This window comes from Solanum lycopersicum, chromosome 10 (genome assembly GCF_036512215.1).
Source record: "Solanum lycopersicum chromosome 10, SLM_r2.1".
Classification (NCBI taxonomy): domain Eukaryota; kingdom Viridiplantae; phylum Streptophyta; class Magnoliopsida; order Solanales; family Solanaceae; genus Solanum; species Solanum lycopersicum.
This window is the reverse complement of record NC_090809.1, coordinates 16,712,634-16,732,776: the sequence shown is the minus strand read 5'-3', so window position 1 is coordinate 16,732,776 and position 20,143 is coordinate 16,712,634. Positions and strand designations below refer to the sequence as shown.

Here is a 20,143-nt window from a genome sequence, read left to right as displayed (position 1 = left end):
TTTACCCTTGGTCATCCTCCTACTGCACTCTTTCATATAATAAAAATTTATTTTCAAGTATATTAATTAGAACCAAAATAAAAATGGAAATAATTAATTCATGATAAAGTTTTATACAAAACGTATGCGTTTTAAATAAGCATAATGAATAGAAAAAATATTAAGAATAAAACTATAGTAAAATAGAGTAATAGTAAAATAGTGTAATAATAAAATAAATATCACAATAACTCACAAAAGAAAAGAAAGTAAAGTAATAAAAAAATAAGTTAATGGTAATAACAATAACTTAATATGTTTCTAAAAAATTAAATTTTCTTGTTATCATTATTGATAGATTTTTGTTACTATGAAATTACATTTTTGCCCTTTATCATTATTCAGTTTATATATAAAAAGAGATTCCTATAATTATTTATCATCCTTCTTAATAGATATTTGTTAGAATGAAATTACAATTTTATGCTGGGTCGTCCTCCCATTTCACTCTTCTATATAATAGTAAAATAGAGTAATAATAAAATAGATATCACAATAACTCACGAAAGAAAAGAAAGGAAAGTAATAATAAAATAAGTTAATGGTAATAACAATAACTTAATATATTTCTAAAATATTTAATTTTCTTGTTATCATTATAGATAGATTTTCGTTAGCATAAAATTACATTTTTATCCTTGATCATCATTCACTTTATATATATAAAGAGATTTCTAGAATTATTTATTATCTTTCTTAATAGACTTTTGTTAGAATGAAATTACATTTTTATCGTTGGTCATCCTCCCACTTCACTCTTCCATATAATAGAAATTTCTTTTCAAGTATATTTATTAGAACAAAAATAAAGATGGAAATAATTAATTCATGATATAATTTATATAGCAAGTAGACATTTTTTTATAAGCATAATGAATAGAAAAATTATTAAGAATTAAGCTAAAGTAAAATAGAGTAATAGTAAAATAGAGTAATAATAAAATAGACATCACAATAACTCACAAAAGAAAAGGAAGTAAAATAATGACAAAATAAGTTAATGGTAATAACAATAACTTAATATGTTTCTAAAATATTAAATTTTCTTGTTATCATTATTGATAGATATTTGTTAGTGTGAAATTACATTTTTGCCCTTTATCATTATTCAGTTTATATATAGAAAGAGATTTCAATAATTATTTATTATCTTTCTTAATAGATTTTTGTTAGAAAATCACATTTTTACCCTTGGTCGTCCTCCCACTTCACTCTTCTATATAATAAAATTAAAAAAATAGAATAATAATAAAATAGATATCACAATAACACACAAAAGAAAATAAAGTAAATAATAACAAAATAAGCGAGTGGTAATAACAATAACTTAATATGTTTCTTAAATATTTAATTTTCTTGTAATCATTATTAGTAGATTTTTGTTGGTATGAAATTAAATTTTTACCCTTGGTCATCCTCCCACTTCACTCTTCCATATTAGAAATTTATTTTCAAGTATATTAATTAGATCCAAAATAAAGATGGAAATAATTAATTAATGATAAAGTTTTATATAAAAAGTAGGCATATTTTTACAAGCATAATGAATAGAAAATATATTAAGAATTAAACTAAAGTAAACTAGAGTAATAATAAAATAGATATCACAATAACTCATAAAAGAAAAGGAAGTAAAGTAATGACAAAATAAGTTAATGGTAATAAAAATAACTTAATATGTTTCTAAAATATTTAATTTTCTTGTTATCATTATTGATAGATTTTTGTTAGTGTGAAATTACATTTTTATCTTTGATCATTATTCACTTTATATATATAAAGAAATTTCTAGAATTATTTATTATCTTTCTTAATAGATTTTTGTTAGAATGAAATTACATTTTTACCCTTGGTTATCCTCCCACTTCACTCTTCTATATAATTGAAATTTATTTTCAAGTATATTAATTTGAACCAAAATAAAAATTGAATAATTAATTCATGATAAAGTTTTATATAGTTTTTATAGGCATAAATGAAGAGAAAAAATATTAAGAATAAAAATAAAGTAAAATAGAGTAATAATAAAATAGATATCACAATAATTCACAAAAGAAAAGAAAGTAAAGTAATAACAAAAGTAGTTAATGGTAATAACAATAACTTAATATGTTTCTAAAATATTTAATTTTCTTGTTATCATTATTGATAGATTTTTTTTAGTATGAAATTATATTTTTTTTTCCTTGATCATCATTCAGTTTATATATAAAAAGAGATTTCTAGAATTATTTATAATCTTTCTTAATAGATTTTTGTTAGAATGAAATTAAATTTTTACCCTTTGTCGTCCTCCTACTTCACTCTTCTATATAATAGAAAAGAAAAATTGAGTAATAATAAAATAGATATCAGAATAACTCACAAAAAAAAGTAATGACAAAATTAGTAAATGGTAATAACAATAACTTAATATGTTTCTAAAATATTTAATTTTTTTGTTATCATTATTTGAAGATTTTTGTTATTATGAAATTACATTTTTGCTTTTGATCATTATTCACTTGATATATAGAAAGAGATTTCTAGAATTATTTATTATCTTTCTTAATAGATTTTTGTTAGAATGAAATTACATTTTTACCCTTGGTTATCCTCCCACTTCACTCAACCATATGGTAGAAATTTATTTTCAAGTATATTAATTAGAACCAAAATAAAGATGAAGTTTTATATTGAAGTAGGCATTTTAAATAAGCATAATGAATAGAAAAGTATTAAGAATCAAACTAAAGTAAAATAGAGTGTTATGCGGAATTCGAGATAATACGAGAAAATATAAACGCAAAAAATAAGACAACAGATTTACGTGGTTCACCAATAAATTGGCTACGTCCACGGGAAGAGGGGGAGCAGTTTTATTATGGAGAGGCAAGAACAGAATACAGAATAGGGTTTGCCATAGCGTCTATATATAGTGCTAAGCTACGCTCTAACAGGATTGGGCCCAAAATACATAATTAACAGATAATTAAGGGCTCAATACAACAACACTGTCCCCGTTCTTTCTGCTGTAACGGGTTCGATTCAAGGCATTCAACATAGAGTAATAGTAAAGTAAAGTAATAATAAAATAGATATCACAATAACTCATAAAAGAAAAGGAAGTAATGTAAAAACAAAATAAGTAAATGGTAATAACAATAACTTAATATGTTTCTAAAATATTAAATTTTCTTGTTATCATTATTGATAGATTTTTGTTAGTGTGAAATTATATTTTTGCCCGTTATCATTATTCAGTTTATATATAGAAAGAGATTTCTAGAATTTCTTATTATCTTTCTTAATAAATTTTTGTTAGAATAAAATTACATTTTTACCTTGATCGTCCTCCCATTTCACTCTTCATAGAATTATATATATCCAAATATTAAAAACAGTGATCTAACAGCTCTCTTTGGCCAATGGTCCTTATTTGTTTTTTAAAAAAAAATTATTGTTGTAATTTTCATTATATTTCTATTTATAATTACTATTAAAAATGTGTCAGTTATTATTTCCTTCATTAATTTTTATTATTTATTAAAAGAATTTAAATATCTCAAATTTTACTACTCCACTTATTCCTATTATTTATTGGAAACTAGTAAACTGTTATATTACTAATAGTTGAGACTTGTTAATTTTCAGCTAAATAAAATAATTAAGAAAAAAAAAATCTTAACATGAAATTGACACCAAGAGAAATCAATTTTTTAAAATCCTAATGGTGTAATATTTTTTTTTAAAAAAAAGTTGATAATTGAAATTAGCATACCAAAGCTTTTAATAACGCATTATACTCTTTCCTAATTAACATCAATTCAAACACTAAATAAGTCACTTATGAAAGAAATTCATTTAAAATAAGTCAAAAAATAGTAAATGAAATAGGAAAAATGGACAAGTATCCTCTTAATTTATGTCCAAAATTCGAGAGACACACTTACATTATATTAAGGTCCTATTACCTTTCTGAACTTATTTTATAAGTAATTTTCTATCCCTTTTCGACCTACGTGGCACTAGCTTGAAAAAAAGTCAACCACTATTGGGCCTACAAGATAGTGCCACGTAGGCTGAAAAGGGGTAGAAAATTATTAATAAAATAAGTTTAGGGAGGTAATAGAATATTAATATAGTATAAGTGTGTCTTTCAAATTTCGGGCATAGGTTAAGAGGGTATTTGTTCATTATCCCAATGAAATATATAAAATCTTCCCAATTTATTAATAAAATTCAAATATTCCAAGTTCTAATTATTCACATTTAATTTAGGTTCATACATTCATATACAAATTTTCATCACTTAGGAGTTTTAAATCTTTTAAAGTACTTGATTTTCATATACTTTTATTTTTCTTTAAATGAAGTAAAGAAAAAACATAACAATTCAAGAAAAATTTAATTCTTTCTGTATACATTTCTAAAAATCATGATGTTTCTTTGTACGGCTTAAATAAATCTAATTACATGCACTCTTTTTGTAATACTTTTTTGAGTTTAACTGCTATCCACCAACTGTGGACAAAAAAATTACACGGGCATTTTATTTTTGGAAATATTTAATTTTTTTAATTAATATATTTTAATATTATTAATATTAAAATAAAAATAATAACATAGTGTTATATGGTAACTTGAATTATAAATTAATTGTACAAATTTAATTAGGATTCTTATTTGTCTTACCAAAAATAAAAAATACATAATTTCTTGTGTTTTCTTAGTTGGATTAACGTTCTTCTTTTTCTACATAAACCATTGAAGCAACCAACTATCCACCATTGAAGCAATTTGAAACAATTATCATGGTAGCGTTTTCCTCGTATATCTTTTTTTACATAACTTATTAAGTCTTTTTTGCAACATGAATAAACGTTTCAAAGAAATATTCTTGTTTTAATGTATGAAGAAATTTATGTTTTGTAGTGATGAAGATATTTAAAGAATACGTTTAAGAACTTTTTAGCAAATTGAAGAAGTTCAATACATTAGCCATGAAAAATATTTAAAATTTTAAAGCTAACTCACCCTATCAGTCTAATATCTAATAATTGTGTATTGCAGGAAACTTTTGAAATCTCTAATTTAGAAGAGCAAAATGCAGAAGGAATTGAAGATTCCTTGGAGGATATAGAAAGCAACATGAATGCAGTTGTATCTTTTGTTCCTCAACTAGGTGAGCAAGAATTAAGAGAGCCTTACATCGGTATGGAATTTCAATCACTTGATACTGGATTTAAATTTTATCTTGATTATGCTCATCGTAATGGTTTTAGTGTGCGCAAAAATCGAATTAGTAGATCAAGAAAAGATAAATCCATTATTGGTCAAGAGTTTGTTTGTTCAAAAGAAGGATTTCGTTTAAAAAATATGTAACCAAGCATGCAATTATGATTAAATCATGGGCCGTATTTAATAGTGTTTGATTTTGTTTGCTTACTCTTATAAGTTTGAATATGTTGATTTTGTTGCACTTTATGTTTCTGGAATAGTTTCATATTAATATTTTGCTAGCATTGCTTCAATGGCAACAAGTACCGGTTCTTATAAAAAAAAATATGTTGGCAATGATTTTCTTTGAAGGATTGAAGTGCTTTCCAATAAGAAAACACAAGAAATTATGTATTTTTTATTTTTGGTAAGACAAATAAGAATCCTAATTAAATTTGTACAATTAATTTATAATTCAAGTTACCATATAACACTCTGTTATTATTTTTATTTTAATATTAATAATATTAAAATATATTAATTAAAAAAATTAAATATTTCCAAAAATAATATGCCCGTGTAATTTTTTGTCCACCGTCGGTGGATAGTAGTTAAACTCTACTTTTTTTCCTCACCCTTTTTTACCTTTTTCTTTTATCCGTTCTCTTTCTTTAAAAAATTGTCAAATATATGTTCTTACTTCTTTTTCAACTTCTTAATAGTAATAAAGATGAGTAATCAAAAGATAATATTACATAGTTTCAACATGAGAAAATAAAACAAAATATTAAAATAGCACATAAAATATATTATAGAATATGAAGAGGTATAAATATTATACACATTAATTATTTCAAAAGGTTAGGTGTATTAATAAGAAACAGAATTGGGTAAATTGTTATTACATACATAAAAAAGAAAAGTTTTTTTTTTATTTCTTTAGTAACACGCCACAAACTTAAGATTTTCTCAAAATCAACATTTTTGTTTTTACACCATAAGTCTACTTTCGCTTCCATTAATTAAAATTAGAACTTCAACTCATCTTTTAGGAAAGGTCAATTCCATTAATTTACTGATGGAAGATAGTAATTGAAGTAAAAAGCTAAATTCATCTGCATCAAACAAAGAAATATAAGTAAGATTGTGTCTCTACTTTTAAATAATTGAATATCTTAATCAGTTTTTAAATTTCAAATAATCTAATAAAAAAGGAACACAATCAAATAAATAGAAGCAATTTTTTTTTCAATTTAAAAAGTAAAATAGTGACCTTTTAAAAATTATATTTAACACCACACACTCCTTGATACAAATGCGATAATCTGAAAAATTTAGCAAATGCCAAGTAAAAAACACTCATACATGAGGTCAAAAGTCTAATTTATTCACAAACAATTTTGTCAATATAGAAATGAATATATTTTGATATGCTAAGAAGATAACACATACAAATAAGCACAACTTAATATAATTCACACTAAATAACAATTCAAATGATTGTGGTGAGGTAAAGTTTGTTTTTTTATATCCTAATTTTGACATGACAATGCACATTAAAACTGGAGAAATCGAAAAGTCAAAAGTCAATCTAATAATTAGCATTAAGTGGTTAATTCCGTTACTTGGGTATTATTGAAATTTATTATTACGTAGGGTTATTGTTTTTTGTTTGTTTGTTTGTTAAAAGACTTTAATAACATCACTGTTAGGTATTAACATGCTGGCCATTGGAGAATGTCACATCAACCATTATATATATATATATATATATATATATATCACTCAAATCTTTCATTTTCTTTTAATGAATGAAAATTTATTAAAATAAAGCAATCTAATGAAATATCATTTCAAATAGCTTGAAAAAAAAATTATCATTCCTTTAACTCTCATAATTTATGAGATTTCTCCTTTTATCTAATTTTCAATAATCTAAAGAATATTTACATAATTAGTCAATTAAAGAATAAAATAATTGCTCACAAAATAAATTTTAAAAAGGAAAGGCGTAACTCTCCGTAAAATAAAATTAATTCTAACATCCATTTATATTTATTATGTTTCATGATAAATTCATGATTAAAGTTGACGGTAAAAAATGCACCAATCAGAAAAATAATTTTTTCCTATTTTCTAATTTATTTTATTAGTATATTATTATAAGAATAAAACTCACAATTATCATCATTTATTGTCCAAATTTTTCATATTCTTTATTGCAAATCAAAACTCATCCACACATTGATAGATGAAATCATGGATATTCGCTTTTAACTTCTTTAACTTTATGTAGTGTTTGAATTATATAATTAATTTTGTTTATATACAAAATTGATATTTGAGCTCTCTTATGTATTTATTATTTCTAATTTTAATGTAAATTTTTCATAAAATATTAATTTTTATCCTTTCATACGAAAGTTTTGCGCAAATATATAACAAAAATGTTTAGGCTATTAATATTAATAATTAAACAAATTGACATGTTCATACTTTAGAGTAATAATTGTGAAAAAATTATATCACAAGCAAGAAAAATTACGTGAACACTAATTTAATATAGTTAAATAAATATATAAACATAAATACTATTATATAAAGGAAATTATCAGTGAAATAACATAAATAATTTAAAACACCCCAAGGTGAGATAACAATTATATAAAATTGGTGCATAAAAAAATATGTCTTTATATTGTTCCGAGGAAAAATTATAATTATGTTCTTAATTCTTGAAACTAATTTAATTCTATTATTTTTTCTTTTATTGTTAATATCTATTTGATTTTTACATTGCTTCAATTTTCTTTTATGAATTAATATACAAAAGTATGATCGCGCGAAGTGCTATTTAGTTAACTAGTAAAAAAGTGAATCCAAACACTGAACACTTGGCTTTTTTTTCTTTTTGTAGAAGTTTTTTGAGGAAAGACTCAAAATAATCCCTCGTATTTGGGTTAAGACTCAAAGTGATTCTTGAGTTTTCATATGGAGCACTAATAGTCCCTTATGTTTACCATATTTATGCATTTTTGATCTTCCCGTAAAATTTTATCTATTTTTTTAACATTAATTTTGTCCAAAATTTTATATAAGGAATGTCTAATTGTCTTTTTATATAAATAATAGAAATAATAAGTCTATCTGAGAGAAGGTGATAAGAAAAATACATTGTTTTATTCACTAGAAATATTACTGCATCTAAACTAAAAACATCTTAACATATGACTTTGCAGGAAAAGAAAAAATTATATTATTACACGTGAAGTTATCGTGATAATCTCTCGACTTTACCTGTAATACGATTTTTACTAAACAAAACAAAGTGTTTTTCTTAGTATAATCTTTCATATGTAGTTGTTATTTCTACTAAATAGATATAATGACTATTGAACATTCTATACATAGGTTATGAATATCAAAACTAAAAAATAGATAAAATTTTAAAGAGAAATTAAAAGTACACCAATATTACAAATATGATAAAACTATTAATGATCCACATAAAATCTATATAATAATATAAAGCTGGATATAGAAAAGGTGATGTGGCACCTTTCTATGGCCAGCATTTAGATTTATCTTTATTCTTACTTCTTTTTATTTTAATTGCATTTTTATTTCATTTCTACTACTACTAGGTAGAGATGGCCCGTACAAGTACGGGCCCAACATTAAACAAATTTTCTGAGCTAAATGCATAAAATAAGTTCCTCGCTACTTTATTTACATTGAATGTGTATCATCTATGTAGTGGTACATTTTTATCGCTTATCACCCTGGTAAAAAGTACCTGTGAAAAAAGAGAGAAATATATAGGTTCAAAGTTGAATACTTAGTTAAACATATATAATTAGAGAAACCTCAAGAATAAAAGAGCACAATGTAGCCCAATTCAAATGATGAAATCTCAAATATTTAGTAAATGTAGAAGGGTCTTTGTACACAAGTAACACAAGTCCTTTGTAACACAATAATACAGATTATAGATCACCTAGCATAGCGCAGCATACGTACAAAATCTTGAAGGAAAATTATTTTCATATCCTACATATCAATGAACACAACAAAATAATAACCTCTGTGTTGCAGCTTTATACATATGGTTTGATAGTGTGGCTTATAGTAAATCAACCAGTATGCTGAACAATATATACCAACCATCCAAACATTATGCAGACAAAACAAGAGAAGACACCCTTTACTATTACAAGTGAAATTTACAGTCAATAGAGCAAAATCTGATGAAACATCATGATGACATGGAAAAACTATATGATAAATAATAAATAAAGCTCTTTTGGTTAGTGTTATAGAGGAAAACAATTCATACTATCAAAATATACAAAAGCCATAAAGGATCAGTGAAGCTCAACATGACAAAGGATTCACACATGACATATATATTTAAATATATCCCCGGCTTATCCTAGTTATTAAGTCTAGCTAATTTTCTACTTCCTTTTCAATTTATTTGTCTTATTTTCTTTTAGTTTGCTTAAAAAATAATCACTTTTTTTTATTCAGCAATTCTTATATCCAACATTCTGTCAGACATGTTAGGTGCATTATACACATCTTTAGTTTGTGACTACAAGATTTAAAAGTTATATGTCGTGTCAAGTCAAACAATTAAAATGGAGGCAACAAATTTAAAAAATTCAGAAAGAAATGAGTGAAGAGAAAGTACTATACTGGTGCAGACATGTTTATCCCAAAGCAGAAAGACATTTTAAGTTTCTTCCATGAAAAAAATGAAACATATGCATAACTTCAATTTTTACGACACCCAAATCTATACAACAAGATTTACGAAAGTTCAGAGCCTAATTTCTAGACATGTTGGTAAATTATGCTCATCTATTGAGAACAATATTCTTACCACAAACAATAGAGTCACTACTTTAGCAATTAATTAAGATATTTGATAATAAAATTACAAAGAAAAGTTGAGAAAATCATTACTGTTACTGATTATTGATCATTACTTCTAATTCAAATATTAATGATGCCTTGGCACACCTCACAAGTTTTCAAAAAAATTCTCTTCGTGATGAATCATTTTCCATAACAACTCTGATTGATCCACTCACTTTCATTCTTTGATTCCAGTTTCTGATTGTAGCTATATATATACATGAGACGGCTTATTCAAGACTTCACATCAGGGGATTCAAGAACATGAAGAGTATATTGGTTCAGTTTTCTTGTTTCTGTTGCTGTCTCATTACTGACTGATCAAATTCTTAATTCAGTAGACATAAAACTGAATTTCGGCGTTTTATTTGTTACTACAGAAAATAAATGCATCCCTATATAGCTCAATTCAAGGCTAAAAACAAAATAAAAAAAATCACAGATTCTTGTTTCTCACTATAAAGTACAAAATATTTCATTCAATAGAAATCTTTTGGGACTAAACTTGAATTATTCATCTTAACATAAGGACAAAGATTCAGTACGTTCATATCACATTGCTGTAAATCATTATCAGTGCAAGTTGAAAATCTTTCATTGTCTTGGAAGAAATATCCACTACAAATACCCATAAGATAAAGCAAATGACACAAGAATCAGTAAGCTATAGAAGTCTAGATCACTACAAACCTGCTACAATATTTGCATCAGTAAACAAGAATTTATCACACAACACCTTGATTATCTCAACAAGCTGGTCCACAACATTTTCTTCAGGGAACAATGGCTGCAAGAAGATTGCAAAAATTGGTTAGAAACTAGAAAAGTGCACCAAAAAAGTCCGCAGAGATTTCATGGGCAGTACGTAAGCTATAGAATTCTAGATCACCACAAACCTGGCCAAGAAGAAGCTCAGCAAGGACACAGCCAGCTGACCAGATATCAATTGAAGTAGTATACTCTGTTGTACCAAATATGAGTTCAGGAGCCCGATAAAACCACGAGCAGATGTATGAGATGTTTGCTTCTCCTTTAACCTGAAAATATATGGTACTTCCATAAATATAAGAACCAACCACAACCTTAAAATCGAGTAATTCTCACACAAAGGAAGCTTTTTGAAATGACATAGTCTACACCATAAGCTTGCAATAGTCAAAATTAAGATAATGAAATCACGGTCATGGGAAGTGGAAACCTATTGCTTTCTTATTTAAAGTCATTGAAAAGGTGAAAACCCCATCAAAGGTATTCATGGCGTGATTATAAATTTCCACATGTTTGTCCTCCCAAGAAAAAAGAAAAAAAATTACATTATGAATTTTTCAGTTCATGGGATATGCTAAGGGAGGTAACTTTTTTTGAGAAAGTATGTTAAGGGAGGTAAATTAGAATTATAGAACTGCACCATGGTTAAATAACAAACATCAACTAACTCCAACATGGTATGACTCAACTTACATAAAACACAACACCTGAAAGTGGCAACAAGATAAACACACAGGTGACTACAGAATCTGACCAATCACAAAATCATGGCTAACAGGATCTTATCCTAAGAGAATTACCATGACCTCAGAAATATTTCAACAATAAGTATTTAACTATATGTGTTATCTGGTATTCAATAACAAATGTACGAAGAAGTCAAAATATCCTGGACATCTAGAAAGGATCAATTTACAGTTAACACAAATATGAATAAAAAAAAATGAGGCCAAAAGACACCCCTACTAAGTCAGAATTATTACTGACCAAGTTTGAATTAAAAACAGTGAACACATCTCAGGAAGACTGGGATCAAATCCATAATCTTTAGTACGAAAATGATAATAGCCATAGAAACTCTTATGATTAACACTTACCAGCACTTTTGCGCTTCCAAAATCACAAATCTTTACTTGGTGAGTAAGAGGGTCTACCTGTGACAGCAAACAATGACATAAGGGGAAAAAAGCCATAATTTGCTATGAAAAATTAGCAGCTTGAAAGATGCATTACCAAAACATTCTGAGGCTTCAAGTCCCTATGGCATACGCCAGCAACAGTATGCATGTAAGCTAGCCCTCTAAATACCTGACCACGTCTAAATCTTAGTATGGCTCAAAGCTTAGGGAACAATAATACCACTTTGTATTGATCAAACTAAGGAAACAATAATACCACTTTGTATTGTTCAAACTAAGGAAATAAAAAATACCACTCAGGAAAGCACTTCACTCACTTGATAGGTGTAAAGCTTAACATAGATGAGTGGCATTCTCTGGTTCATATTGCTGTAATGCTTTAGCACTCTATACATAGTTTCTGGAACATATTCCATGACTAAATTGAGAAAAAGTTCATTTGTACTCGTAGTTGAATAGAAGCAGTGCTTTAGGCAAACAACATTTGTGTGATCCATAGTTTGTCTGACTTTGACAGAATTGAGACCACAGGTCAATACAAATTAGGAACCATACAATCATTGAAAATTTAACAAATCTTATGATTTAGTTTCAAGTTATTTAAAAAGATAATCAATCTTACTATGCTGAAAATAAGTCAATCAATCCATGAAAAAGAAAAATATAGCAAAGGCATTTATAGAGAGAGATATGAGGACGAACAAGATGGCTATGTGCTTAAGCGACCGATCAAGAAATGAAAAGATGAGGGAAATGGTTAGTGATGACGATATATAGGACACATAAAGTTCCTTCTATCATTTTTCAATCTTAGGATTGCCACAGGAAAGAGGTCAGCCTCTTCTGAAGGTGACAAAATTATACTGTCAGCTCGACGACGCCTTTTTAGTTTATCTTTGTTTCCTAGTTGTCGAACTAAGAAGACCTTTTCAATTTATATAACTCTGCCCACACATTTTTTGGGGCGTTTATATATTATCAGAAATCTGATAATTTGTATAGCTAGCTTTTCTATGAAATCGCTACAACTTTTAAGTTACACTTACAAAAGTCGAGGAAACTGAACACGCTCAAGAACAATATTAGAATCACACAAATTAAAACATGGGATAAAGCAAGAAAATATCAACAGATCAGTCTAGATAATTACATAAATTTTTATCCCACATACATATTTCTAAATCTGCAAAACAGAATGAATATCATTAAAGTTAGATGCTTAATCTTGGTGGCTAAAATCAAAGCAATTATGGAAATAAGATACACATGCCAAAAAAATCAACTTCCTATACTTCACACCAGTTACCATAGTTACCATGGTGCTAGTAGGAAAAAAGGAAGACCAGTGGGCTCGAACCAGCTGAGAAGTTCAGTTTCGACTTCGAAAACATAAAATTTTATTACTATATTTATCAATCGACTACTCCACGATAGCAAAAATATTTAGGGCCAGCTATAGGAGAAAGCTAACTACATCAATAATAGTATAGCCATAGTTATATGCAGCTGTAATGAACAATAAGTTATAACTACAACAACAACACAATTTTGGCTCACTGATAAACTTGACAAGTTCAAAAAATGCATTTTTCATGTATCAGCTCTCATCAGATACAATTACCTTTTCTTTGATCATACCATTGACACTCCACTTGATTAATAACAAGAGTAATAAGAGCTATTTCGAGAAGATCTTCAGTTTTTCAATAAAGAAATTGCTAACTCCAATAGCTCTAAGTTATTGACAACATTTTTCACCAGAACAGGCCAATGGATCTTTTTTAAAAAAAACAAATGAGCCAATAGGAAAATACAAATGTAAGACAAGCAGAAGTTTAACAACTCATTGAAAACCCATTTTGTTGACAATTTATTTTTAAGACACAATAATAGTAAGTAATATTGCCAATTAATAGAGCTTTTGGGAGCACTTATATAGGTGAGATCTAATATTTTTCAGGTATATATATGAAGTCAAGTATCATAACCAATAGCATATGCAAATCATTGTACAATATTCACAACATACAGATCACATATAGTCAGATCGAAACTTCGTTAAATGTCATTTATACATCATTAGAATCATAGTTAGTGCACCTACACAAATTCATACATCATAATACATGAATATCTTTAAGACATCGATAACATAACAATTGTTTGAATGCATGTCATTTGAATCAACTATAACACATAAGCAAAAGAATAATTCCAAGTTTGATAAGATTAAAGCAACAACCCTTCATTTTAGACCAAATTGATGCTAGAACAGAAAAGTTTCTCCATAATAACCAACACAAACAGTTGCTATAAATGAATAAACTTACTTGAGTGGTCAATAAATCTATAGCGAAATGGTGTTGAAACACGTGTGTCAATAATTGTCTCTAATAAGAGCCTTTTCTATCTCTCTGACTCTCATATTAGCAGCACGGACAATTTGGCGATAGGAGTGGCCAGCTTCCCTGGCTAGATGCAGATTGACATCCTCCCCATGATCAAACGAAGCACCCATAATAATCGGTTCTCTAATTCTCTCAGGTCCTTCAGTACACACAACCCAGAGAATGAAAATGCACTTTAGCAAGAAAGCTCATAGACGTATCTAATATAGGACAAAGAGCAAAATCGGAATAAAGGGCGTAAGAAACCATCAACGAACATACCCGTAGTTCAAATCTGGTATAAGTAGTTCCAGATCCTTGAATTTGCTAAGAAGACACATCGATAGTTCAAATTCTGGCATAAGTAGTTGCAGATCTTTAAATTTTCACACTGTAAATTAAAATAATTTCAAAAAGTCAATGCAATGATGTAAAAAGAACTCGAAGCGAAACCCACAACTATATACGATTAAAATGAAGAAACCCAAAAAGTTAATTCCAATGGAAAACCAACATATACAAACAGAGGAAGTCCAAAAGAAGTATGATGGAAAAAAAAACTGGAATTAAGGAACCCCAAAAGTTAATTTCGACAAAGAACCATCTATCAATAGATAAGATTCAAAAGAATTATGATGAAGAAAGACTAAATTAATTGTTGCATGTAATAAACAAAGCAAAAATCAGTAATTAAACAGGAAAAACACAACCACATAACAAAAATTGAACATCAACACTAAAACCAACTGAAAAAGAAGAAAAAATCATCAATTTTGAGGAAAACAAAGAAGATGACAATAAAACCAAAGAAACCATATGAAGAAGCTTACCTCAACAGAATGCTGGAGAAAAGAGTACTTTTGTAGTCTGCAGTGATGTGCACACTGAAAGCACAACCACAGGACACGTAGCCAAAATGGAGTACTAAGAAGACTAAAATACCCTCAGACCTATGAAGCAGGCATGTTGAACATGCCTTTTCTAATATAAGAGTAAATAAAATGACAACTAACAAAAACTTCATAAAACTCAATTAAACAATAAATTGCAGTAAATACTCAATTGAATCTGATTGTAGCCCACATTGTCATTCCTTCATTAACCTTAGAAGGATTTATGAAAATAAATAGATAACAATAAAGATGAGATCATGAGAATAAAATCAAGTATAACGTAAAAGAGGAATGAAAAAAGTCTTTAAAAATAGATTAAATAATATCAATAAATATTATTTAAAATAATTTTAACATTCAATTAGGTACAATTAATGCATACAATACTCATTTATTTATAATTATACACTCAAATCCATTTACTTTTTTTTATCACTATAAATACTAATGACAACCATTTTCACTTCAGAACATTCTTCCTTTTTCATTTAATATTTTTCTTCTCAAATCTTCATTATAATTACTAATTTACTCCTTCATTAGAAACTCATTTTTTTTTTTTAAAAAAAGAAGCTTCTAGATTCCATTTTTTTTTGGCTTTTGCCACCATTATTAATATATCATTCCTGTGCAAAAATTTTGTTAACAGGAACCAAAGAAGAATGGCGTACACATATGGCCTTACTTATATGAAGTATATGTATAATTCAAGCTCGGAAAATAGTTATTGTTATTGATATATCAAATTTATTTCTTTTATTATTTTTGCAAGTGTGTACATAGTTTTAATGTAGATGTAAATGTAATAATTTTATTTTTTATGGGATAAATCATATTTTACCATAAATTCTTAACATAATTGTATTGATTTCTTAATGAATTTTGATAGTTCATACGAACTTGAAGTATACGTTATTATTAGCTATGTATCAAAATTTGTTACTCTTTTTAAAATTAAATTGTTACAAGTTTATATATAGTTATAGTGTAATTGAAATAAGACTTGAAGAATATTTAATATTAGCTATAAATGAATTTTTTAAATAAAAAAAATTTTAATATGTTGCAAGTAAGTACATAGTTATAAAGTGAACTAAAATACAATAATTTTATTTTCTAAGTTAAAATCTATTATAATTTTAGAAATAATTATATTAATTTTTTTTTGAATTTTGAATTATTTTGTACATGTTTTCGAAATAAACGACATTGTTGGAAAATATAGATATCTTTTTTTTATCTCAAAATGATTTATATATAATTAAAATTAGGCAAAGGAGAGTGGTGTGAATTTTTTCTTTGCCCGACAATTTTATTATTATTTTTATTTATTTTTCTTAATTATTTTATTTTAAAGATTCATCTTCATCTCTACTATCTTTTTTATTATAATGGAAATTTGCTATCTGAGAGAGAATTATCACGAACTTGAAAATTGCACTGCCAAGAATTTTTAAAAAAAATAACATATGAAGTCTTGCTGGATAAATCTTTATCATTCACAAATCACAAGTATTTTAATATATTTGAATCATCGTTATCTAATAATTATTTTTTATCCTTCCAAGTAGATTTTTATATTGTAGCAAGCCACACTTGAAAGTTGACATGTTATAAAATAACTATATATATAATATTTAAAAATAATTCAAAACAATCAACATAATAATTTATAATAAATTAATTTAAATAAGTAATCATACCGGGCAAAGTGCGGTCAAATTTAGTCAAAGAAAAGAACTATTTTGATCCTTTCCTTGAGTTTTTTAGTTAGGGATAGAGAGGATTTTCCGTCCATTAATTAATTAATGGAGTGCGACGTGTCACTGTGTCAGGTCATCCTCCGAAAATTTACATCCCCAAATGGTTGTACTCTCCTTGTGTTAATTTGTTACGAAATGATAGCTGAACCCTAACAATCTCATAACCAAATATGAACACAATCATACAATCTCCATCTCTAGACGCTTGCAAATCCTTTAAGCTCCTGAGATCCAGCAGTTACCATTACACTACACCTTCAATACATAAACCCAATTATTGCTATTTTTGCGTTTCCTGCAGGGATACTGGAGGTAGAAAGTTCGACAGTAGGGAGAGGGCCAAAGTACATGGGAAGGGGAAGGAAAATGTGTGGAGTATTGACAACGAAATGGCAAAGACGGACAAGGAAAGAGATAAGCCGAGGAGGGGGAGGAGAAAAAGAGGTGGAAAGAGGATGAGAAATGTTACTAGGAAAAACAAAGGTGATAGAGTTATGATATCTAGTGCTATGTTAATGGAAGTCGAAACTGTTTTACAGACGCAGGTAAATTTTGTTTATAATTTGGAATGCAAGTGATGAATTGACTTGTATGCAGCTGAATTCTTTCAATTTGTGGTTTTGAGGTGTAGCTGATTGAATTCTAATGGGAGTGAATTTATGAATGCAACTCGGAAATATATATCCGTATGAAAACTTTAGTTGGCCTCCATTTACTTTTATTTTGTTCTCCCAACGTAATTTTGTGTTGTAGTCTTCTCTTGGCATGCAGTATACTTCATTTGTTTTTGGAATTTGGGACAAACTCTTATGTTTATGACTTTATTTTGACTCAAGCTTCCAGCATTTAGCAACCAAAGGTGTCTGGTACATGTTGGGACATGTCGTATGGAAATTGGCTCATTTGCTACATGATAAGCTGTTCATGTGAGCTGTGAAATTGGGGATGGCTTGACGTTTCTGTCAGCAGCTGGAATAACTGCATGTGCGAGCCGACTTATGCACAAGTTCTCTGTCTTATATCCAATTAGATATAACAGAAAAACACATGGCAAGTCATGGAACGTTCTGCTATTGGAAGTAGTTTGCTAGCTTACCAGAGTGATTTGTGGTTTCGACTAGTAGAAGAGGACCAAGGTCTTTGAGGAAGTTGATTATACCTTTAAGATCTACTTGTAGTGGGTCCAATAAGCTGACTGTGAACATTAATGTGATGAAGTTTTCTTTGAAATCATAGTGTTGTTAGCTTTTCAAAATTGTTTTGAAAGAACAAAGTTAATTTATAAATTCTTATATTAAACTACTGCTACAGTATTTATTTTCAAGACACCTTCTATTAATGCCTTACAAGTCAATGACGGGTAGGTTCGAGGAATTTCAGAAATTTAGGAAGTGTGATGAATTTTTGCCAGGTAGAAGCTTGAGAAGACAAAGCGAACATGGTGATTTCAAACATATTATGTAGGAGTTATCATTTGCCTGGCGCAGATACTTCACAGCCACTTCCAGTTAGCCCATACTGGACTTTTATGTTGATGCATTATTCATGAGCGTATAATCAAAATTATGTCTATTCAAGTTTTACGTTTTCTTTGTTTTTTCGTCTCTTTCCAAATTTATAGATGTATGCTTTCGTTTCAGGAACCTGTTATCTTACCTGCATGGAATACATTTATCAGTAGTGTCAGTGGGATATGGAAGGGAGTTGGAGCTGTTTTTTCTCCCATCACGGCAGAGATGGAGCCTATCGAGATTGGCTACAAGAATGAACACCTCTTTGACTGCTATACTCTCTCTCGTATTGATATAGAGTCATCAGCTTCTGCCAGTCAAAGATCTTTAATTCGAAGGAAAGTAAATTGGGTAACAGTGAATCCACACGGGGAAGTTCCAGAATCGAATGGGGATGACAACAGAAGCCTAGAGAACTTCACAGATGCAGCATTGTCCTCCGATATACATGATACACCTGATAGAAAATCAAGAAATTTGCCTAAGTTTGAATCTTTTGACTTTGGAAAGACTGATATTATGGAGGAAGACATTATGGGAATGGAACCTGGTCTTGTATTCTTTGAGGTAAAGCTAACTTGGTGTTCATGACATTAGTTCTCTATTGTGTCGATTTTGTGATGCCATTAATGGTGATTATGGTTCCTAGTGCTTTTGGTCAATTCCATTCTAGTTCATTACTACAAAGAGTTTTAGTAAAAGGTCCTATCTATTTGCAGGATGGATCTTACTCAAGAGGCCCAGTTGATATCCCAGTTGGTGAGTTGGATGAGTCTAACTATTACCTCTCACCAACTTTTAAGTTCGAGCAAGTAAGTCTCACATGTTATCTTGGTTAAATTTAGTTTGTGTTTTTTTTGCTGTGTAACTGGTAGAAAAAGAAAAGAAATTGGACTACTTCTGCTAACAAGATTCACTTGATTGTACATGTACATACACCTAGCAATTTAGCATAAAATTCGAGATATTACTTTTCTTTCATCCCTTAAATGGGGAACCTTTTAGACATAACTGGTAGGAAAAGAAAAGAAATCAGAATACTTTTAACTTAAGTTGCACGAACTCTTCATGTTTAATAACACACCTGTGTCGGATTCTCCAAAAATACACTACTTTTGGAAAATCATCCGACATGAACCCGTTGACATTTTTGAAGAGTCCAAACAATATAACTTTTTACTAATCCAAAGAGCATTACCAAAATATAGTTGGATTATTGACATCCTTATCAAAAGGAAAAAGGTTAGTGACGTGCTATATTGATGAATTGATATTTACAATTTATATTAGAAGTACAAATTTCTCTTGTCAGGATTTGTAATTACTATTGGTTGCTTAAAAAATACATCTTTTTCTTGATAAAGCATTTAGTTAATGCCGTGTGAAGATGAGTGAAATAATCCCCTTCATCTGCATCATTATCAATCCTAAGGAGTATTTACTAGTGTTATTGAATTTGCCTTTGCAGCTAAACATTTGGAGTATGATATTGAAAGGCATTGAAATGCTCATATTTGGCGAGAT

At 28.2% G+C, this 20,143-nt stretch overlaps 2 protein-coding genes across 2 annotated transcripts in view; one reads left to right on the top strand and one right to left on the bottom strand.

The window, feature by feature from the left end:
* Positions 1 to 8,818: 8,818 nt before the first annotated feature.
* LOC101260773 (shaggy-related protein kinase eta-like) lies at positions 8,819 to 15,239 on the bottom strand. Its single transcript, XM_010328986.4, has 7 exons — positions 14,735 to 15,239; positions 12,383 to 14,612; positions 12,160 to 12,234; positions 12,024 to 12,080; positions 11,055 to 11,195; positions 10,849 to 10,945; positions 8,819 to 9,034 (listed from the first exon to the last, which is right to left on the bottom strand). The coding sequence occupies exons 2-7, from the start codon at positions 12,560 to 12,562 to the stop codon at positions 9,006 to 9,008; spliced, it is 579 nt and encodes a 192-aa protein (XP_010327288.1). The 5' UTR covers positions 12,563 to 14,612; positions 14,735 to 15,239; the 3' UTR covers positions 8,819 to 9,005.
* A 1,821-nt stretch (positions 15,240 to 17,060) lies between these two features.
* LOC101260482 (uncharacterized) overlaps positions 17,061 to 20,143 on the top strand; it is a 16,141-nt gene continuing 13,058 nt past the window's right edge. The window contains exons 1-3 of the mRNA XM_004248489.5: positions 17,061 to 17,653; positions 18,749 to 19,186; positions 19,339 to 19,431. Coding sequence (XP_004248537.1) covers positions 17,279 to 17,653; positions 18,749 to 19,186; positions 19,339 to 19,431 — 906 coding nt within the window. The 5' untranslated portion in view covers positions 17,061 to 17,278. The remainder of the gene's footprint in view (positions 17,654 to 18,748; positions 19,187 to 19,338; positions 19,432 to 20,143) is intronic.

Coding starts and splice junctions, on each gene's coding strand:
- LOC101260773 (XM_010328986.4), bottom strand. CDS start 12,562: ATGGATCACACAAATGTTGTTTGCCTAAAGCACTGCTTCTATTCAACT. Junction 10,946..11,054: donor CTGAGCTTCTTCTTGGCCAG/GTTTGTGGTGAT, acceptor ATCTTCTTGCAG/CCATTGTTCCCTGAAGAAAA. Junction 9,035..10,848: donor TGATGCAAATATTGTAGCAG/GTTTGTAGTGAT, acceptor CTTTTTTCACAG/GTACTTTTTACCAGGGTGAT.